General features: G+C 40.7%; 1 protein-coding gene across 4 annotated transcripts in view; it reads left to right on the plus strand.

The window, feature by feature from the left end:
- LOC116991521 (high affinity cAMP-specific and IBMX-insensitive 3',5'-cyclic phosphodiesterase 8B-like) overlaps positions 1–19,871 on the plus strand; it is a 77,734-nt gene that overhangs the window by 15,216 nt on the left and 42,647 nt on the right. For 3 of the 4 annotated variants that reach the window (XR_004416811.1, XM_033050179.1, XM_033050181.1), the window contains exons 2-6: positions 6,125–6,181; positions 12,130–12,320; positions 13,187–13,246; positions 17,177–17,231; positions 18,763–18,851. Coding sequence is in view for 3 of the 4 variants with exons in the window: in XM_033050179.1 (XP_032906070.1) it covers positions 6,125–6,181; positions 12,130–12,320; positions 13,187–13,246; positions 17,177–17,231; positions 18,763–18,851 (452 nt within the window). In the remaining variant the exon portion in view is untranslated. The remainder of the gene's footprint in view (positions 1–6,124; positions 6,182–12,129; positions 12,321–13,186; positions 13,247–17,176; positions 17,232–18,762; positions 18,852–19,871) is intronic. The other variant, XM_033050180.1, reaches the window with a different exon arrangement.

Below are 19,871 nucleotides of genomic sequence, written 5' to 3' on the forward strand. Positions count from 1 at the left end.
AGCCAAGTAAGCTAGTTACAACTTCATCATTTGTACACCAATTCACTGCCTCGGTAACCTCTGGAGTCCTTAGAGATGCCTAAATTCTATTTCGATTTCTTGGTGAATGTCTTTTATATTCCTTCCTGTTTTGTTCATTGCCTTGAGTCAAAACATTCCCATCATTATCAAAACATTTATTTTACAGCCCTCTTGAGAGACTTCTTGTGGGAGCTGCAAAACTGTAGCAGTTGGTCATAAATGCTCTATCCAACATTCCACATGATCTATGTTCATCTGTATCCTAGGATAAGCATCCTCGCTATCTAAACTCCACCAATCTTCGAAGCAGCACCAAACATAATTATCAGGCCATAGTCTTACAGCGCGGAAACAAGCCCTTTGGTTCAATTTGGCATTTGTGTTCATCTACACTAATTCCAATTTTCTTCATTTAGTTCATATTCATTTCCGGTACTTGTACCTGTCCAAATGCTTTCTAAATGTTGTGATTGTACCTGCCTCTATGACTATTACTTCCTTTGGCAGCTTCCATATACGTCTTGGAAAAAGACTGTTGACTATCTTGCCCATCTATGTCCCAAATAATTTGAGACCTCTGAGGTTTCACCTGTGCTCCAGTGAGAACAATCCCAACCGATCAAATCTCTCCATGTAATTTAAGCTCTCCCATTCCAGGTCATAGTGTGATACCGTGTGGAAACAGGCCCTTCGGCCTAACTTGCCCACACCAGCCAACAATGTCCCAGCGACACTAATCCCACTTGCCTGCGCTTCATGCATATCCCTCCAAACCTATCCTATCCAAGTACCTGTCTGTCTCTTACATAATGGGATAGTCTCAGCTTCAACTACCTCTGGCAGCTTGTTCCATACACCCACCACCCTTCCATACACCCACCACCCTCGGATTCCTATAAATCTTTTCCCCTTCACCTTGAACCTATGTCCTATGGTCCTCGATTACCCTACTCTGGACAAGAGACTCTGTACATCTATTCCTGTCATGATTTTGTACACCTCAATAAGAACCCCCCCATCATCCTCCTGCGTTCCATGGAATAGAGACCTAGCCTACTAAACCTCTCCCTAGAGCTCACACCCTCTAGTCCTGGCAACATCCTCGTAAATCTTTTCTGAACCATTTCAAGCTTGACAATATCTTTCATATAACATGGTGCCCAGATCTGAACACAATATTCTAAATGCGGTCTCACCAACGTCTTATACAACTGCAACATGACCTCCCAACTTCTATACTCAATACTCTGACTGATGACGGCCAAAATGACAAAAGCCTTTTTGACCACCCTACCTACCTGCTACTCGACCATCAAGGAACCATGCACCTGTACTCCTAGATCCCTCTGCTCTACAACACTACCCAGAGGCCTAGCATTTACTGTGCAGGTCCTGCCCTTGTTTCACATCCCAAAATGCAACACCTCACAATTCTCTGTATTAAATTCCATCAACCATTCCTTTGCCCACCTGGCCAATCGATCCAGATCCTGCTGCAATCTTTCACAACCATCTTCACTATCTGCAAAACCACTCACTTTTGTATCATCAGCAAATTTGCTAATCTTGCCCTGTATGTTCGCATCCAAATCATATAGATGACAAACCGTAATGGGCCCAGCACTGAACCCTGAGGCACACCACTAGCCAGAGGCCTCCAGTCTGAGAAGTAACCTTCCACCATCACCCTCTGCTTCCTTCCATGGAGCCAATTTGCTATCCATTCAGCTGTCTCTCCTTGGACCCCATGCGATCTAACCTTCCAGAGCAGCCTACCATGCGGAACGTTGTTGAATGCCTTACTGAAATCCATGTACACAACATCTACAGCTCTGCCCTCATCGACCTTTTTGGTCACGTCTTCAAAAAAATCAAACAGATTTGTGAGACACGACCTCCCACGTACAAAACCATGCTAACTAACCCTAATCATCCGCTGCCCATCCAAATGCCTGTATAATTTATCTCTCAGAATATTCTCTGGTAACTTTTCAGCTACAGATGTTAAGCTCACCGGCCTATAGTTCCCAGCATTTTCCCTGCATCTCTTCTTGAAAAGAGGCACAACATTTGCCACCCTCCAGTCATCTGGCACCTCTCCTGTATTTAAGGATGACTCGTAAATTTCAACAAGGGCTCCTGCAATTTCCTATTTAGTTTCCTGCAATTTCCTTGGATATATCTGATCAGGCCTTGGAGATTTGTCTTCCTTCATACATGACAGTACCTTCAGTACTTCTTCGACGGTAACAATGACTGCTCTCAAGACACTTCCATTGACTGTCCCAAGTTCCTCTGTCCTACTGTATTCTCCTCGGTAAATATAGAGGAGAAGTACTCATTGTAATATGCTGGTGTATCGCTTCTGCACTCTTTCCACATGGTTTTACATTGTTTGTATAGTGTGATCATCAAACCACACAATATTTCAAGTGTGCCTCATGATGTCCCAACTCTCACACTCAACGGCCATGCCAATGAATGTAAGCAAGATAAAAGGTCCGGTTCGCTACTCTATCCATCTGTGTGGTCATTTTCAGGAGGCTGTGAATATGCACTCCAAGGTCTCTCAGTACATCAATAGTACTGAGGTCCCTACAGTTTACTATATATGGTCTATGGGAATTTTAGATATCTCTTTAAAAAAAATTATGTTATTAATTTGTATTATCTCATACTTGTCTGGATTAAATTGCAAGTGCTACTGCTCTGTCCAACTTTCCACCTGACCTATGATCTTCTGCACCATTAGGCAGCCATCATCATCTGAAACTGCACTTACCTGTGTGGCAACAGCAAATTTGATTAACTTGATTAAAGAACTGTACATTGTGTCTTGAGTAGGTAAACGGGAAACCAATCACCAAGGCAATCCAATGGGATTTGATGGACATGGGAGAAAGAATAGTAATGCAGCATTACAAAGAATGAGAGCCGTGGGATTGCTTTGGTTATTGGCATGGAGACTCTCGTTTGAATGGCGTGGTGTTGTGGTAGCTACATAACTCTTTGGACCTCACCTTTTGAGCAAGGCCCTTCAACCTTTGCATCCTATCCTGATAGCTTTGCAGCTGTGTTATAATCCTTATGTCCATCTTTACAACTCCCTCCTGTGCCTAATGTTATCAAAAATATAGCAGACAGAACCATGCACAATATACTGTGGTCATACTTCATTATTTTACCAGTTTATCTCCCCAAGGAACAGCCTACTGCTCCTTTGTCCAATGGCATAATTGCTTTTGTTAATTTTCTGTACTTGGGCTCCCATTTTCACTAGATTCATATTTCTTAAAAAAAAAAAATTCTTAAAATATAGTACTACATGCCTGTGGGCGTTGTAGTCTATTGCAAATTGCATGCTCTTTCTATATGTTTATTAATGTTATCCCTAATTTTAGAAATTTGTTTTACAGAATCTACATTTTTAATAGAAATTCTGAACAGTGGCCTGGCATTCGTCCATATGAGACCCCACTTAAACATAATGACCTTTAACGCTTGGTATTATGGTCAATATCCCTGAAATGCTTTTCCACTGATACTCCCACCACTTAGAGCACTACATTCCCCAAGTCCTGCATCATGCCTTCTGTAAGATCATCTGGCACAAAACATTTTACTGAACACCCTTTAAAAGTCCATACTTGGGCGACTCCAGTTAATATCGAGAAGTTAAAGGTGTAATTGCAATGGAGCTCTACAGCAATTGCTGCATTATTTTTACACTATAATTTCCTTACATATGTTCTCTATCTCCCACTGATGGCTGCATGTGGTATCTCCCTGTCAAAGTGCTCACCCCTTTTTGTTTCTAACCTCCACCCATATAGCCACATTTAAAGAACCTTCAAGGTTCTACTGCAGCAATTATCTCTTTGATTAATATTGCCATGCCATTTATTTTGTATTCCCTGTACACCCTCTTCCCACTTTCACTTTGGACAACAACATTTTGAGGAGTAGATCAATGTTTCAGATCTGAGAGAGACCCTTTGTCAGAATTGAAAAGGGAACAAAAGAAGCTTGCAGGGAGGGTAAGAGAGGAAGATGTCTCTGATGGCATGAAAGCATGGTGACCGTGGGGATAATCTGTAAACAAGGTTATCTGGCCAATGAATGAATGGGAGCTGTTAGAATGTGATGACCTAGACAAAAGAATATAGAAGTTTAAGAAATTCAGAGCATAAGCATAAGTTCAGCAGGAGAGGCTGGTCATGTCTCCATTCCCAGAGAGATTGCGTTTGCTTTCTCACTAGTTATCCGTTCTATATGTTTGCATATGGCTCCAATTCTATGTGTGCCACACTACCACCTGTTCTCATGAACACCCCATGTAATGCAAGAGCCTTTCTGGTCACCTTTGCATTGTAAATAAAATAAACCCCCACATAAAGTAATTTAAAGTTCTCTATCAGTCTGGCAAAGGTAACTAGCTGTTTTAAACGTTTGCATGTGGAATTATGGCACAGCTGGCAAACCTTGGCATAGTGTCTTCCAAGTCTTCCTTACTTGCACTTGAGAAGGTGAGCTCAATGAATGGACATTTTAAACCACTAATCCATGTGGTGAGGCTGGGAAGTTGTGGAATAGTTTTAGGATTTAGCTTAAACAATGAGCAGACAGCAATATCTTTTCAAGCCAGATGCTGTGCAACTTGCAAGCAGTGACTTTCCCCCTCTTTGCTCGTTGTGTCTAAGGGTGCCTACAGATTGGGTAAGAATGTAGATGGTTGATTTTTGTTGCGGATGTGGAATAAAATTGGTTTCAGTGGTGAATGTGAGGTAAAGAGCAGAGTAAGGCTAATCTGCAGTTAGTACAGTTGAGTAAATCATTTATCAGTCTTATTTTAGTCACTTAACTGAACTTTGTCTAGTTCTGATTTTAAAACAATCATTTACTAAAGGTAAGTTTTTTTTTCATAATCCTTTGGATGAAGGTTAATCTTTAACTCTGGACACTGAAAGATATAAATCTGTAAATATAAATCTGTCAACAGGTTTTAAATTATTGTGAATCACAAATTATTGTGAATTTAACTTTGTAAATTAAGGTTGGGAATCACTGTGCTAACCTATCTCGACCACAGTATATTGTGCATGGTTCTGTCTGCTATATTTTTGATAACATTAGGCACAGGAGGGAAATGTAAAGTTGGACATAAGGATTATAACACAGCTGCAAAGTTATCAGGATAGGATGAAACGGTTGAAGGTTAATTTTATAAATCGTTCCTTTAGTTTATACATTTCAGTTGTATAGATGGACCCCGGTTTTCAAAAGCCCTGATTTATGAACTTTCAACTATGAAAATTTCCCAGTGAATTTTTGAACACATTTTTGAAACGGGTTAACTTCCTTAACTTTATAGTAGTGCTTCACAATGAGTCTGAGGCAGATGGATTGATTTGGAGTTGGTCAGTGTGGTCCGCGCGTGACCGTGCTGCTTAATGCTGAGGAGGTGATACATTTGGCTGGATTTAGTGGTTTGGCCACTGTGCTGGATATATGGAAGTCTGTATGGGAATTGATTTGCCTGCTCCCATGGCATTGCAGCTGGTCTATTTTAGGGTTCATTTCTGACATGAAATATTCATATTGTAGAGAGTTCTCGGGAGTGGAGCTCTATTGTAACCTGGGGACTGTCTTATTGGCAGTTGAGTATATTGCGGAGCTGTGTATATTTTCACTGCACTGCTACATCCTCCAGAGTCGCGAAGAGGCTTGCTTGGGTGAAGGGCATGTTCTACTCTAATTTGTTTTTTTAAAATTGTAAACTTTGATTGCTAGGATTGGTGTACTTTATTGCCTCGTCAAGAAGGGGTGGAGGATTCTGTGCATGCATAAAAATGGATCTCGACCCGAAATGTCACCCATTCCTCTACAGAGATGCCTGTGCCGCTGAGGTACTCCAGCATTTTGTGCCTATTTAGGATCTGGTACAAGTGTATTGATGTAAGTCAGTGGCAGAATTCTGTGCCAAAAAAGCAGCGGATTTTCTTATCGCCAGCGTTAATGAGTTTGAGCCCAATGTTGGTTTAACTTGGGAGGTTTTCATTAAAAAGTGTTTATTTTTATTTTGTGCTGTTTCTCTACTCCACAGGGAGGAGTGACGGAGGTTCAGTTTGGAGCAATGAAGATCCGACAGGAAGCCGTCCAGGTATGTACAATGCACCAAGACCAAGACAGACCTTTAGAGTTGGAGGCCTTGACATTTAATTAAATAAATTTGACCAGGAATTGTCCTGTTAGAGTTAGCTATTGAGTACACAAACAGGTCTTTTGGCCTAACCTCTCCATTCTGACCAAGTTGCCTTGCTGAACTAGTCCTACTTTTTACACCTGATACATATCCCTCCAAACCTTTCCTATCTGTGTACCTGTCTAAGTGTCTTGTAAAATGTTGTCATTGTACCCGACTTTACCACTACTTCTGGCAGGTTGTTCCATGTAGATATTACACACTGTGCGGAACAAGTTGCCCCTTCTGTCCTTATATTAAACCTATGTCATCTAGTTATAGATTTGCTTACCCTGGGAAAAGTCTGCACCTGTTCATTTTACCTGTGTCCCTCATGATTTTATAAACCTCTGTAACGTTATCCTTCTGCTTTGTACACTCCAATGAAAAGCCACCCAACCCATCCAACCTCCCCATATAACTCTAATTGTCCACACCCGAAAACATCCTGCTAAATCTTTTTTTGCACCCTTTAAAGTTTACTGCTATCCTGGCCATAGAAGGGTGACCAGAACTGTACACTGTATTCAAAATGTGGCCTTACCAATGAGTTTTGTTTAAAGACACAGCATGGAAACGGCCCTTCGACTCACTGGGTCCACGCCGACCATCGATCACCCGTTCAAACTGGTTCAATATTATTTCTGCTTTTAAACCCGACACATTAGAAGCAATATACAAAGGTTAATTAACCTACAAACCTGTGCATCTTTGGGATGTGGGAGGAAACTGGAACACTTGGAGGAAACCCACTCGGTCGCTTTTCTACCTATCCTTCTTCCATCTACTCTCCTACTTTAAATTAACCTATTTTTCTTTCTTTCCCAGTTTAGACTTTAGAGATACAGCTCGGAAACAGGCCCTTCGGCCCACTGAGTATGCGCCGACCATGATGACCCCATACGCTAACACTCTCCTACACACTCGGGACAATTTTGCAACTGGGCAAAGCCAATTACCCTACACACCTGTGCGTCTATGGAGTCTGAGAGGAAACCAGAGCATCCGGTTAAAACCCATGTAGTCAAAGTGAGAAAGTACAAACTCTGTACAGGCAGCACCCGTAGCCATGATTGAACCTGGGTCTCTGGTGCTGTAAGGCAGCAACTCTACCCCCATGCTACTGTGCTACTGACTATGTGTTCTGGATCTAAATGTTAAGTTTCTCTTCCCACAGAAACTGCCTGACCGGCTGAGAGTTTCCAGTATTTTCTGTTTTAACTGATATCCCAACTCCTATACTTAAACCTAATCGATTAAGAGAAGCATTTAAAATGCTTCTTCCATCATCCTGTTTTGCCACTTTCCATAAAACAGTTGATCAAGATCCCGTTGTAATCCTAGATAACCATATGGACTGTCCACTATTTTAGTGTCATGTACAAACTTAGTAACCACGCTGCTAGCATTCTCATCCAAATCGTTAATATAAATAATGAACAGTGTGAGACACAGCCCTGATCCCTGTGGCACACCACTTGTTGCATTCAGTAAGCTGTGATGTTCAGTAAGATCACTCGCTGATTGGATTGTTGCCTTCAACTCCATTATCCTTTTTACTTTGGCTTTTCTCTTTCCACCCCCCAACCGTTGAACCTCAGCACCCCCATGGTGTAACAATCTATCAGTCACAATTTATATACTTAATTATGTGGTCTACACAGGTGCCTGGTTAAATAATTACAGGTAGTTCTGCTATGATGCTTATTTCCACAACAAGAATTAGATATTTTACGACTGATGAATTAGGGAACATTATTTGTATTACAAAGGCCGAATTGGTTATAATGTGATTTCCATCGAGTAGTAGAGCACCGTTTAAGTTTCTTTGGAGATTGATAAGCAGAATAAAAGCTGTATTGGGAGGAAAAACATTGTAATGTAAAAAACATTTCATATAATTTCCCTGAAGTAATCAGACACTATTCTGTTAAGACAGTCTGTTAGTTTCACCACAGTAGGCTATTGAAATTGATAAGCAATCACTTATTTTGACACATAGAGGCGACGCCTCCTATAGATCAATTAGAGGTTGGGGACGACAGTACCCATGATGGAGTGGGTAGTATTCACCACTTTTTGCAATCTTCATTTCTGGGCATTTGAGTTGCTGAATCAGGCCATGATGGCAGTCAATATATTCTCGACCATACTCCCGTAGAAGTTGAAGAGAGTATTCGTTGACGTACTATATCTCCTCAATCCTCCAAGGAAGTAGAGGCATTGACGGGCTTTCTTTATGATTGTATCAATCAATGTATTGCATCCAGAACAGATCTTCAGAGAAATGCACAGCCGGGAACTTGAAGTTGTTGGCTCTCTCCATCACTGACCCTTTAATGAAGACAGGTTTGTGAATCGTCGGACTTCTTCCTTTGGAGTCAACAATCAACTCCTTGGTTTTATTGACAAAGAGAGCAAGGTGGTTGTTCTGGCACCATTCAATCAGACAATCGATCTCTCTCTTCTACTCTGACACATCATTACCTGCGATTTATCCAGCAATGAAGGCGTCATCGGCGGATTTAAAGATGCAGTTGAAATCGTATCCGGCTAGTGAATCATACATAAAATAAGTGGAGCAGGGGACTCAGCACACAGCTTTGGTATTCCGCTGTGCAGATGGCTACCAAGGAGGAAATGTTGCCAATTTGTACCAATTATGTTCTATTGATGAGGAAGTAGAGGATCCAGTTACAAAGTTGTGTGCAGAGACCCAGTTCCCTAAGCTTGGTAACAAGTTTGGAAGGGATGATGATGTCGAATGCAGAGCTACATGTAGTCTATGAACAACAGGCGTGGTATTACCAAACCCTGTGTGTTTTTGCAAGGCTTTCCTACTTTTCTACTTCAACTCCCGTGCAATAAAGGCCAATTTGTGTTGGTCTTCCTAGTTACTCCATGTACTCGCACGCTAACTGTGTTTTATGCAAAAGGTCACAGATTAGTATGTGCAGCAACATTCTCTAGTCTCTCTTTATATAATATTAGTTGGAGAGCGTGATAGAGTTATACAACATGGAAAGGGATACAACCTCCAAACTTGTCCATGATGACCAAGCTGCGTACTTGAACTGATCTAATTTGCCTGCATTTAGCCCTTATTCCCTTAAAACATTCCTATCAATGAATCTTCCAAATGTCTTTTCAATCTTATAATATTTCATTTTCTATTTTTCTCAGGCTTTGTAACCTAATTTTTACCTTCACATACCCTTTCTGCTAGCTTTTACTCTCCATCTTTACACTCCTGATCTATTTGCATATACTGTCTTCACCATATTGTTTTCCTTTTATCTATAACATGGGGATTATTTGCTATAGTACATATGGTCCCTTCATCTAACTTAATGAAGACCATAAATTGTTTAGGCCCCATTTCTGTTTCCCATTGAATCCATGAAGTTACAACTTGCTAACCTAAAAATGACCCATCTTATTTTATATTGTTACCAATCCTTTATCTATGGTAATGTATTACTTCCAGACATTTTGGTAATCCAAACACAATACATCTACTGGTTCATCTTTATTCGCCAAACTAGTCATGTCCCACGAGGGATCCCCCAAATCCCTCGTGGGGGACCCGGGGGAAGAAGAAGCTTCCACCGCCAGCACGCGGCCAACTTCTACCGCGGGGCTGGCATGGACTTACCATCACCCCTGGAGGGGAGCTTCGACCGCCGGCCCTGCAGTCTACGGTGCTTCTGGCTGCGGCGGGGACTTTAAATCTTGACCGCCGGCCTGCGGCCTACAACAACTTAATGCCACGGTCTCCGGTGAGGAAGAGCCGATCCTGGACTGACTCTGGACTCTGGTCCGGTCCACGGGGGGGAAGTGGAGGAGGACTGGCCAAATTTTTGTGCCTTCCACCACAGTGATGAATGCTGTGGTGGATGTTTGTGTTACATTTTGTGTGTTTATTATTGTATCGCTGCTGACAACCCAAGGGGCGGGGCGCTACTCTGAGCGACTCGCGGCGCGTTGCTCCCGTATGTTTGCATGTTTTCTGAGTTTAGTGTTTTTCTGAGAGTCATTAAGTGCGGTATTTAACGACAGCAAGTATTACTACCACGGTAATCTTTGTACTTGCTTTTGAGATCTGTGCACACTGTGTGCTCGCAGAAGTCTGTGTTGTATGACTGCTTGTCAGTACATTGTCCTGTTTGTATGTGGAGCCACGTCAAAGAAGATTTTCTGTTGCGACAGACAATAACGTTTTCTGAATCTGAATCTGAATCCTCAGTACTCTGATCAATTTGCCAATTATTTTTCATGCTCACATTCAGAATTTCTTTAAACTTTCTTGCTGCTATTTTCAGCATCTTCCAGTGATAGATCTTTAACTAACTGAGCAAAGGCTTTCATCTTTTTTTTTCCTTTCTTGGATGAATGTATTGCAGTTTGTGACATATCCATCCAAATCTTAAAGATTACGACCAATTCATCCACTATCTCTCCAGTAATTCTCTTTAAGATCACAGGATCCTAATTGTAGGTCTTGGGTACATTTCATTTGTTAGTTTATTAATACTTGTTTTCAAGTGATTGTTTTGTGTTCATCCCTCTCAGTTGACCTTGATTTTCTACTGTTGCTAAAATTTTAGTGTTTTCTATTATGAAGACACATACTGACATTTTCTTAATTCACATTATAAATCCACACTCAACCTGCAATGCAATGATATTTGCTTTCTGACAAGGAGGCCATCAGACATATTGACTCTTGGACCATTCCTATCAATACTCACCTATTTCTGTGTAGCCTCTGCTCTTCAGCATGTCCATAAACCCTCTTTTCCTCTCTTAGCAACCACCTATAAATGAGACAATCCCTGATAGCCAATTAACCTAACCCCATGATACCTTTGGGATGTGGAAGGAAACCAGACCTCCCGGGAGAATGTGCAAACTCCACACAGCACTAGATGTCAGGATTGAATCCCAGATGTAGATCAGCAGCTTCATCTGCTGTGACACCCATATATTTCAGGTTTCGTGGCATATGATGAATAGCAACTTGGTCTTTACGTCATGTATGATAACTGGAAAAAAACAACAAAGTATTTTAATCTCTAAGAAAATGTTTATTATGTAACAAAAACGACATATTATTTACCTATCCACCTCAGTTTTGTTCTTCTCCTTTGATTCACCTTTCCTAACGTCTCTCACACTTTGTTCCATCTGCCTATCATCCCTTCCTTATCTGATTCTAACATATCATGTACCAACCTTTGAATCTATCCATCCCCTCAGTTCTGCCTGCAATTCTTTTTCCCTTCTATGTTTCCACCTTTCAGGTATGAGTCTCTATCTCAGCACATTCCTCTCTCCCATTCCCACCCAGCTCCATCCCCCTGTCGATCTCCTCCCAGTTCCATGTATATCATTAAACCTCGGTCTTGAGCTCCTCTCACTTCTAAATAATGGCTTCCTTCCCTTCGCTCTCTATTCTGATGCATAGTTTTGATTAGACACATCAACCACAGATACTGCATTCCATAATTGCAGTGTCTGGTGTCTCCAGAATCTTAAATAAAACCTGAAACCGGGAATCTTAAATAAAACTAGAAGATGCCAAAAATGTACAGTTCAGTCAGAATCTTTGGCACAATGACCCTGCGTTCAAACTCAAAACTAGAAAGCTAGTTTGTCTGAGTAATTTTGGTCAGCAATCTATCACTACCAGTGCCTCTGTCACTTCACATTGCTGTAATTGATTTTCTACCTGCAAGGGGATTTACTTGACACATTGATTCTACACAGAAGAGTAATATTTTAGATATTTATAACCGTAATATGTCTAATGCAGGCTCTTTGTTCTGTAAACATACTGCCAAATGTATGGATCTGTTTTCCTCCAGGTGCTTTTAGTGTTTCCCAAGGAAGATAGCCAGAGTGCTGGATTCAGTCGGGCATGTGATCAAGCAGGGTACAAGTGCAATGTGGCAAAGACACCAGAGGCGGCACTCAAAACTTTCTTGGACCAGAATCATGAAATCATCGTCATAGATAAAAGGCATTCCACACATTTTGATGCACAAGCTCTCTGCAGGTGAGCAGCTCCCTTGACTCCAGTGAACAGACAGATTCATTGTGCTTACTGATCAGCTTCCTGGTGTCAGATTGCTTCTAATGCTTGGTTTGAATTTCCTATTAAACACCTACCTATTGACTATTTGTGTTTAGTCTGTACAGTGTTTGAGCTTTTCCAAGGTTGTGATTTCCCCACTCCCATTCTCCCAGAAAGAACCAAAATAATTACAGTTTTTTGGGAAAACTAGCATTGATCAAAAAAATAAATGAGATAAAAAGCAAAATGTTGGAAGTGCAAGGGATGACATTGGGAAGGAGTCTTTTTGACGTGGTTTTGGGCCTCTATCTTTGGGCTCGCCTGCTTCTGCACTCTTCGTGGGGATTCCCCTGTATTCATTTATTGTTAATGGCACGTTATTGGAAGGCTGCAACAAGGTATCAGAATAGTGGAAAACTAGTATTTGGGTCCTATTTGTATCATTGAGCACTTCCATTGCACCCATTTCTTCACTCTAACCCTGAGTCCTAATTTAAATTTGCAAATTTCCCCATGTTCTGTTGGAAAAAACTTAAATTGCTGCTCTCTCCTGGAATGCAGCACAGCAAATATTCCCAATATCTAATGCATAATTTAACAATTAATTTCTTCATGATGTTTATGGTTTATCTGAAGTCTCTCGGTGAGTGATTTGTGTACAAACAGTTCTGCTCTGGCTCGGGCTCTCTTTTTGTATATGTTTACCCAGAAGTGAATCATCAAGCTATTGGTTTTAGTTAGTTGCTGAATATTCTACCGCATGGTACAGCATAAATGATTGCTCTTTATATACAGATTATCTGAATTGCACTTGATGGTAACTAAACTAACTGTGGCATTACTTGTAGATCTATCAGAGCAACAAAGTCATCAGAAGGAACCGTCATTGTTGCTGTTGCAAAATATCTGTAAGTACCTCATTCAAATGGGAGCTGAAAGAAAGGCAGGATTAATTCAAAGATGCAGTTTACTTTAATGTCCCTGATGTGGTAGAATTGTACAATGCAAATGACCTATTTAGCCAATGTTGTCTACTTCTTTGAAAGAGCTATCCAGTTCCATTTTCCTGCACTTTCTTCATAACATTGTCTGCAGTGGCAGTTTATGACACTTTTGCTTTGGGTCCAAATCCGTGAGGTAGTTCACTGGTGCCGCCTTTCAGATGATGCATTCATTCCATGCTCAATCCAACATTTCTTGATTAATATTCACTCCTTATTCAACATCACCAAACCAGATGTGATCTAGCATTATCACATTGCCTGTTGTTGGAATCTACTTTGCAAAAACCATGTATGCTAATCCCATCTACCCACAATTGAACTGCATATTTATATGCCTTGCCCATTTAAGTGTCTGTTTAAATTATTTTTAAACACAGTACAGGCCCTCTCTGGGTTACTAACACCTGGCTTCGGGATGCCTGTATATTCAAATGAGCTCCCATAAATATTAAATTCGAACAAGAACTAGTCTTGGAAAATAAAACCTGTGTGTGTGTAAACTCCTGCAATAATCAGACATCATTGACTCAAGAACACAACTGGCAGCCAGTTTCGGTGGTCACTTAAAACAATTTGCTCTGGGAATTGACCAGCAATTGCTTCCATTGAATCTTGTGCAACAATATCCTATTGAACAATGCACACGCACTGAATTTTCAAGCCTATTGAAACCCACCATTGGGTGTAGTACATCCTGATTCTGTACCATTGTAATTACACAGGGGAAGACAATCAATAAATGTTTATTTTGCTTGGACATCAACATCATTACTATACTGTCAAAGTATGGTGATGGTGGAAGTGATTTTTGTGCATTTTCTGATGTGGACAAATTTCACTTATGGACGTCTGTAAAAATGGAATCAATTCATAACACAAGGACGACATTTAACTGTACCTGATTTCCAATTCCTCTGTCAGAGCATTTCAGATTTTAAACACTGTTTACAAAATAACTTGCCCCTAAGTTGCATAGTCTTTTAAAAGGAGTTGGGGAATCAAGAACCAGAGAACATAGGTTTAAGATACCTATAGGGGATCTATAGGGGAAGATTTAATAAGAACCTGAAGGGCAATTTTTTCACCCAGTGGTGGGTATATGGAATGAGCTGCCAGAGGGTGTTGAGGCAGGTACTATACTAATATTTAAAAGACATTTGGACATGTACTTGTATAGAAAAGGTTTGGAAGGATAAGGGCCAAACAGGGGCAGGTAGGACTTGTGTAGATGGGGTATCTTAGTTGCCTTGGGCAAGTTAGGCCGAAGGGCCTGTTATGGCTCTATGACTAACTATAAAATGCACTGCAGTTACTTGCCTCTGCTGCTCTAACAGCACCTCCAAAATCCATGTCCATTATCCCTGAAAAGGACAAGGGCAGCAGGTGCATGGGAATCTAGCACCTGCGATTTCTGCACCAAGTTTGTCATCATCCTAATTTGGAAATGTATTGCCAGCTCTTCTTCACCATGGAGTATGAGTCTTGGAATTTCCTACTAAACAGCATTGTGGGAGTAGCCATATTCACAATTTGATGTGGTTGGATTACAGCACTCCAATCTGATCCCTCGCTTAGCTCTGTCTATTATGTGTTTTTGCATGGAGTTTAGTTTGCGAGTACCCTGTGCGGCTTCTAGGCTAGCACCTCTGTTTTTTAGGTAGTCACAAAATGCTGGAGTAACAGTGGGACAGGCAGCATCTCCGGAGAGAAGGATTGGGTGACGTTTCGGGTTGAGACCCTTCTCCAGAGATGCTGCCTGTACCGCTGAGTTACCCCAGCATATTGTGTGTACCTTTGATTTAAACCAGCATCTGCAGTTCTTTCCTACGCCTTTTTCTAGGTGTATCTGGTGCTTCTCCCAGCATGTTTATCTGCACTCATTGAACTATGATTTATCCTCTTGTTTGAGTAACAGTAGAATGAAGGATATGTTAGGCAAAGGGGTGATAATTTGTGTTTGTATATATTTCTGCTGTGGCTTATGGTCTATAGCATCTTGCACATGCCAAATTTTAGTCATGGAGTAATGCAACATGGAATCGGGCCATTTGGCCCACCATGTCCATGTTGACCATTGGGTGCCCATTCCTATTAATCCAATCATCCAGTGCTTGGCCCATACCCTTCTATGACTAGGTGTTTTAACTGATAGTTTAGACACAATACTGTCAGCGACTCTGCTTTCACTACTCTCTCTACTCTCTCAGTGTATTCCAGGTTCCCACCACTCTGAGTGAAAAAGATCCCCATAACATCCCCTCTAAATCTCTTTCGCATTACTATAAATCTGCCCTCTAGTTTAATTTGCCTCTGAGGTGGAAAGTTTCCAAGAGTCTTCCTTATCTATAAACCCTCGCAAATTTGATATACTTCAATCATATCTTCTCTTAACCTTCATTTCTCTCCAATCTTGCAATGCTCAATCCCGGGCAACATCCTGATAGATCTCCATGGCACCCTTTCCAGGGCTATCACATCTTTGGAGCTGCTTAATCTGAGTCTATCCCATCCAACAAGTTTGTACTGATGCCAAACATGATGGATGGCTCATTTTGTGAGAAGCTAGAACCATGTCTCAGTGAGGGTAGTGTGATAGGATTGGCAAAAATGACCATCGTAGACAGATGTATCTGCCACATGAGGATTAGTGAGTCAGATGTCCAGTAGGGTTATCCTTCTTATTGTTTCTGCCACTATCCACTGCAAATTGGCAGCTGATGCCTTCAGGAATAAAAATAGAAACTGTGGGAAATGCTCAGCAAGTTGGGCAGGATATGTAGGACATGAAATGATTGACATTTCAGGTTAAATACCTTTTGTCAGAACTGGGAAAAGGGGATTATAAATTTGGAAATACCTAGCAGGTCAGGCAGTGCCAATGGGGAGGGGGGAAAGCTAAGCCAATAGCACAGTTGGATGGCTGTTAATAGAAAAAGCCAGTTCCGATATAGATAGAAAGCAAGTAACCTGAATTTGTAGAATTCTATGTTAAATACGAGTGGTTGTGTTGTGCCCAGTAGGGGGATGAAGTTCTGTTCCTCTGCCTTGCATTGGACTTGCCTTTACAGTGCAGGACTACAGAACCAACACCAGGTCAGAGTAGGAGTTAGATGGAGAATTTGGAGACCGCAGGAATGGACTTGCTTTCTATGTCAGATCAGGCAAGGTTGTCCATCTGTGATGTTGGCTCGGTTATCTTTCTCCATTAGCACAGCTTGGCCTACTGGGCATTTCCTAAAGGTCTTTTTTTTCGCAGCTTGTATGTTCCTTGGTTCTAATCCTCCAACTGCTTTTGTTTTGTACTTTTATGTGTCTGCTTCTGCTGTCTCCGTCTACAACGTTTCCCAAGGCAATCCATCCCTCTGCCACCAGCATTTATTTTCTCCCTTTCAGTTTCAACCTGAAATGTCACCTCTGTTTCTCTTTCTACAGATGCTGCCTGTACTACTGAGTGTTCCTGGCATTTTCTGTTCTGTATCAACATTTCTGCAGCTTTTCAATGTTCATATTCTTTTTGCCTTGCTCTACTGTTCATTTTGGCAGTAATTCAGCCCATTGTCTTGCAGTGTATTCCTCCCTTAACTAATCCCTCCTTCCTACCTTCTCAAATTAGCTTGTGTGCAAGCTGATAACTTGCTGAACTGCTTTGAAATATCCTTGGAGCATGTGAAACTGTTGATTCAGGTTGAAGTGCTAGTAGACTGAGAAGCCATGTTGTTTTTAAGTAGACTTTAAACTAAAAAATGGAGTTTGACATGATTGTTTTGTCTTTAAATCTGATTTATTATATGATTGCATTTCAAGTCTTTAATGCTATAAATTTGCTTATTTCAGTCAAAGGGGTGAAGAGATCTCAGTGATGCCATTGATTGCAGCAGGATTCACACGGGTAGGTTAGAGTCTTTGATTCTATCCTTTGTGCAAAGGGTATAATGCTGTGAGCTGCAGCAGTTGCGACTACTTAAAACCAGGATCTACACTCTGCAATACGACAGGTCACCCAAAATTCCAGCAGGGTAAAGGCTGTAAGATTGCTTATAATGTGGTAGTAGATGCACGGTGACCATTCTTCACTCACTTTTCATGGTTCCTATGCTATTGTGCAGTAATTGCAGGGATGGGGTTAGTTAATTTGGGTAACAGATGTTAATTGTTGAGTTACTATGTATCAAGACTTAATGGGCCAGCTAAATAACTTGGAATTTAATATATACATTTGCAATATTTTTGTGGTCCCCTATTCATTTAGGTGCTGTAGTGATACGAGTGAGCCAAGTGTTGCTGGTTAGGACTCTTATTTACTGCTTACCAAACTTTTTCTTAATGTTTTAAAATGGATTATAATTCCCTTGTGTATCAAATATAATGGATTTTCAGTCTAAATTTTTGATATTCCAATTTTTAGATCATGTATATTTAAGATCTTTAGCTAAAAATATTTTAAATTTAAAAATTGTGCTTTATTTTTTGTTTCTCCTTGGTTTACTGCCTGTAAATGTGATTGGCTGCTCAATCAGTTTGATATCAATCAGTACCTCCACCAATGTGAAGCACTTTGGTCAACGAGAGTTGTTTTTTTAAATGTGCTATAGAAATAAAAGTGACTTGACTTGATATCATTTGAGCTAGCAGCAACTGATGTGAAATGTGCATGCCAAAGATCGTGATATTTTTATGGGAAACATATCTTGGGTCAGCAGGTAGTGGCATTGCTTTCCTGCTGACTACAAAATCTAGTCCATTAACTTTGTTCTTTTGAGCATTTATCTGTCTGCAAAATCTGTTTACAGATTCTGTTTTCCTTATAATATCAGGCAGCATTTCATCTCGTATCCACCCACTAGTAATAATAACACTGATTTGCTGCCTTTATGGTCATGATTTTTTAATTTATAACCTGTAATCGCTATTAACTATTAGAAATATTTCTTCCCCATTTTCACCAATAATACTCTAACTTTGCGGGTGGGTCTGTTATCTCCAGGCTGCCTGAGCTCTGGCAAAGTGTGTTCTCGCTTTTCTAATCTTTCCTCAGCTGAACTTATCTCCAAGGCGATTATTTCAAGGGCGATTGATTGTGCTCATGATGTTCAGGACCATTGCAAACTTAAGTCGATAACTTCGATATTTATCAGGCAGAGTTTTTGTTGTGTAGTTTCACTGATGTGTGCAATAAAAACAGCTTTTTTCCCCCCCACGAGCGGCAGCTCTACTTAACAACCAAAAGTCTGTGGCCTCCTTTTGCTTTGGTATTTTATTTTATTCTTCACATGTTTAAGTTATGATGTTTTATTTTTAATTGTCTACTGTATATCGTGTTGTTATCCTTGCGAGCAAAGCACCAAGGCAAATTCCTTGTATGTATACATACTTGGCTAATAAAATTTATTCAATTCAATTCAATACATTTTTCTTCCCAGTGGTATGCTGAAAATTCCAGTCCCATTGCTTGTTATAATGAACTCATCCAGTTGGAGTTTGGAGAAGTCCGTGCACAATTTAAACTGAGGTACTTCATTGCTTCATTGAGTTATGGTGTTGATGATTGAATAGCATATGAACCATACTAATAATTCAGCTCAATGTGTAAAGCTTCAGTTGTTCTCTCTGTGAATTCTCCACAATTCTTCATCTCACATTCAAACTTTCTGCTCTACTATTGATCATCAATGCTAAAGATGATGCCTGGGTAGCTCACATAGACAACTATCCCAGGGCTGGCTCATGCGTGTTCATCCCAAGTACATATTTTCCATTCCTTGTAAATCACTGTTGACTGACTGCCAGTGGGATTGAGTGGGAAAGGAGTGATGTCAGTGCAAGATTTCCTGTGGTAGCTACAGAAATATCTGGCTGCACTCAGCAGGTCTGGCCACATCAGTAGGAAGAGAATCCGACGCTTCAGATTGATGACCATTTCTCAGATTAGATTGACAGCATCTGCAATGTTTTAATTTTTTTCTGACATAGTCGCCACTTCTAAATGGAATATAGAATAAAAACAGGCCTCTCAAGCATGTTCTACCCTGTGAATCATGTTAACTTGACTGTACCTTGATTTGACTACCTGGATTGGTCCCACATATTTTAACAATCTTGTCTAACAAAAGTCTATCATTATCAGTGCTGGAACTTTCATTTGGGGAAACAACCAAAGTGCAACAATTAGTTTCATCAAAGACCATTCATGATTCAGTTTAGCTATGAAAATTCATTTAACTTAAAATAAAATGATGTAGTGGATATGATCAGGCCACTGGTCATTCCCTCCCCTTCCCCCAATACATCAACTGTTTTCCAGAACCCCTGGCAGAGGCTGATGAACATTACCAGAACAGGGGCTTGGTACTCTGTAGGTTCATTCCTGGAAGCAGGGTCTATTCCAGGCTAGGCAGATCAAATTAATAAATGCTAAAGTCTTCCAGTTAGTAACAGCTCGATTATAGCAATAACACAATGTTCTGTGGCACAGCCCGAGAAGATCTACTAGTCGAAGTGATCAATCGAAATTAACGGGTAACAGGGCAAT

Source organism: Amblyraja radiata, chromosome 34 (assembly GCF_010909765.2).
Source record: "Amblyraja radiata isolate CabotCenter1 chromosome 34, sAmbRad1.1.pri, whole genome shotgun sequence".
In the NCBI taxonomy this organism is placed as follows: Eukaryota; Metazoa; Chordata; class Chondrichthyes; order Rajiformes; family Rajidae; genus Amblyraja; species Amblyraja radiata.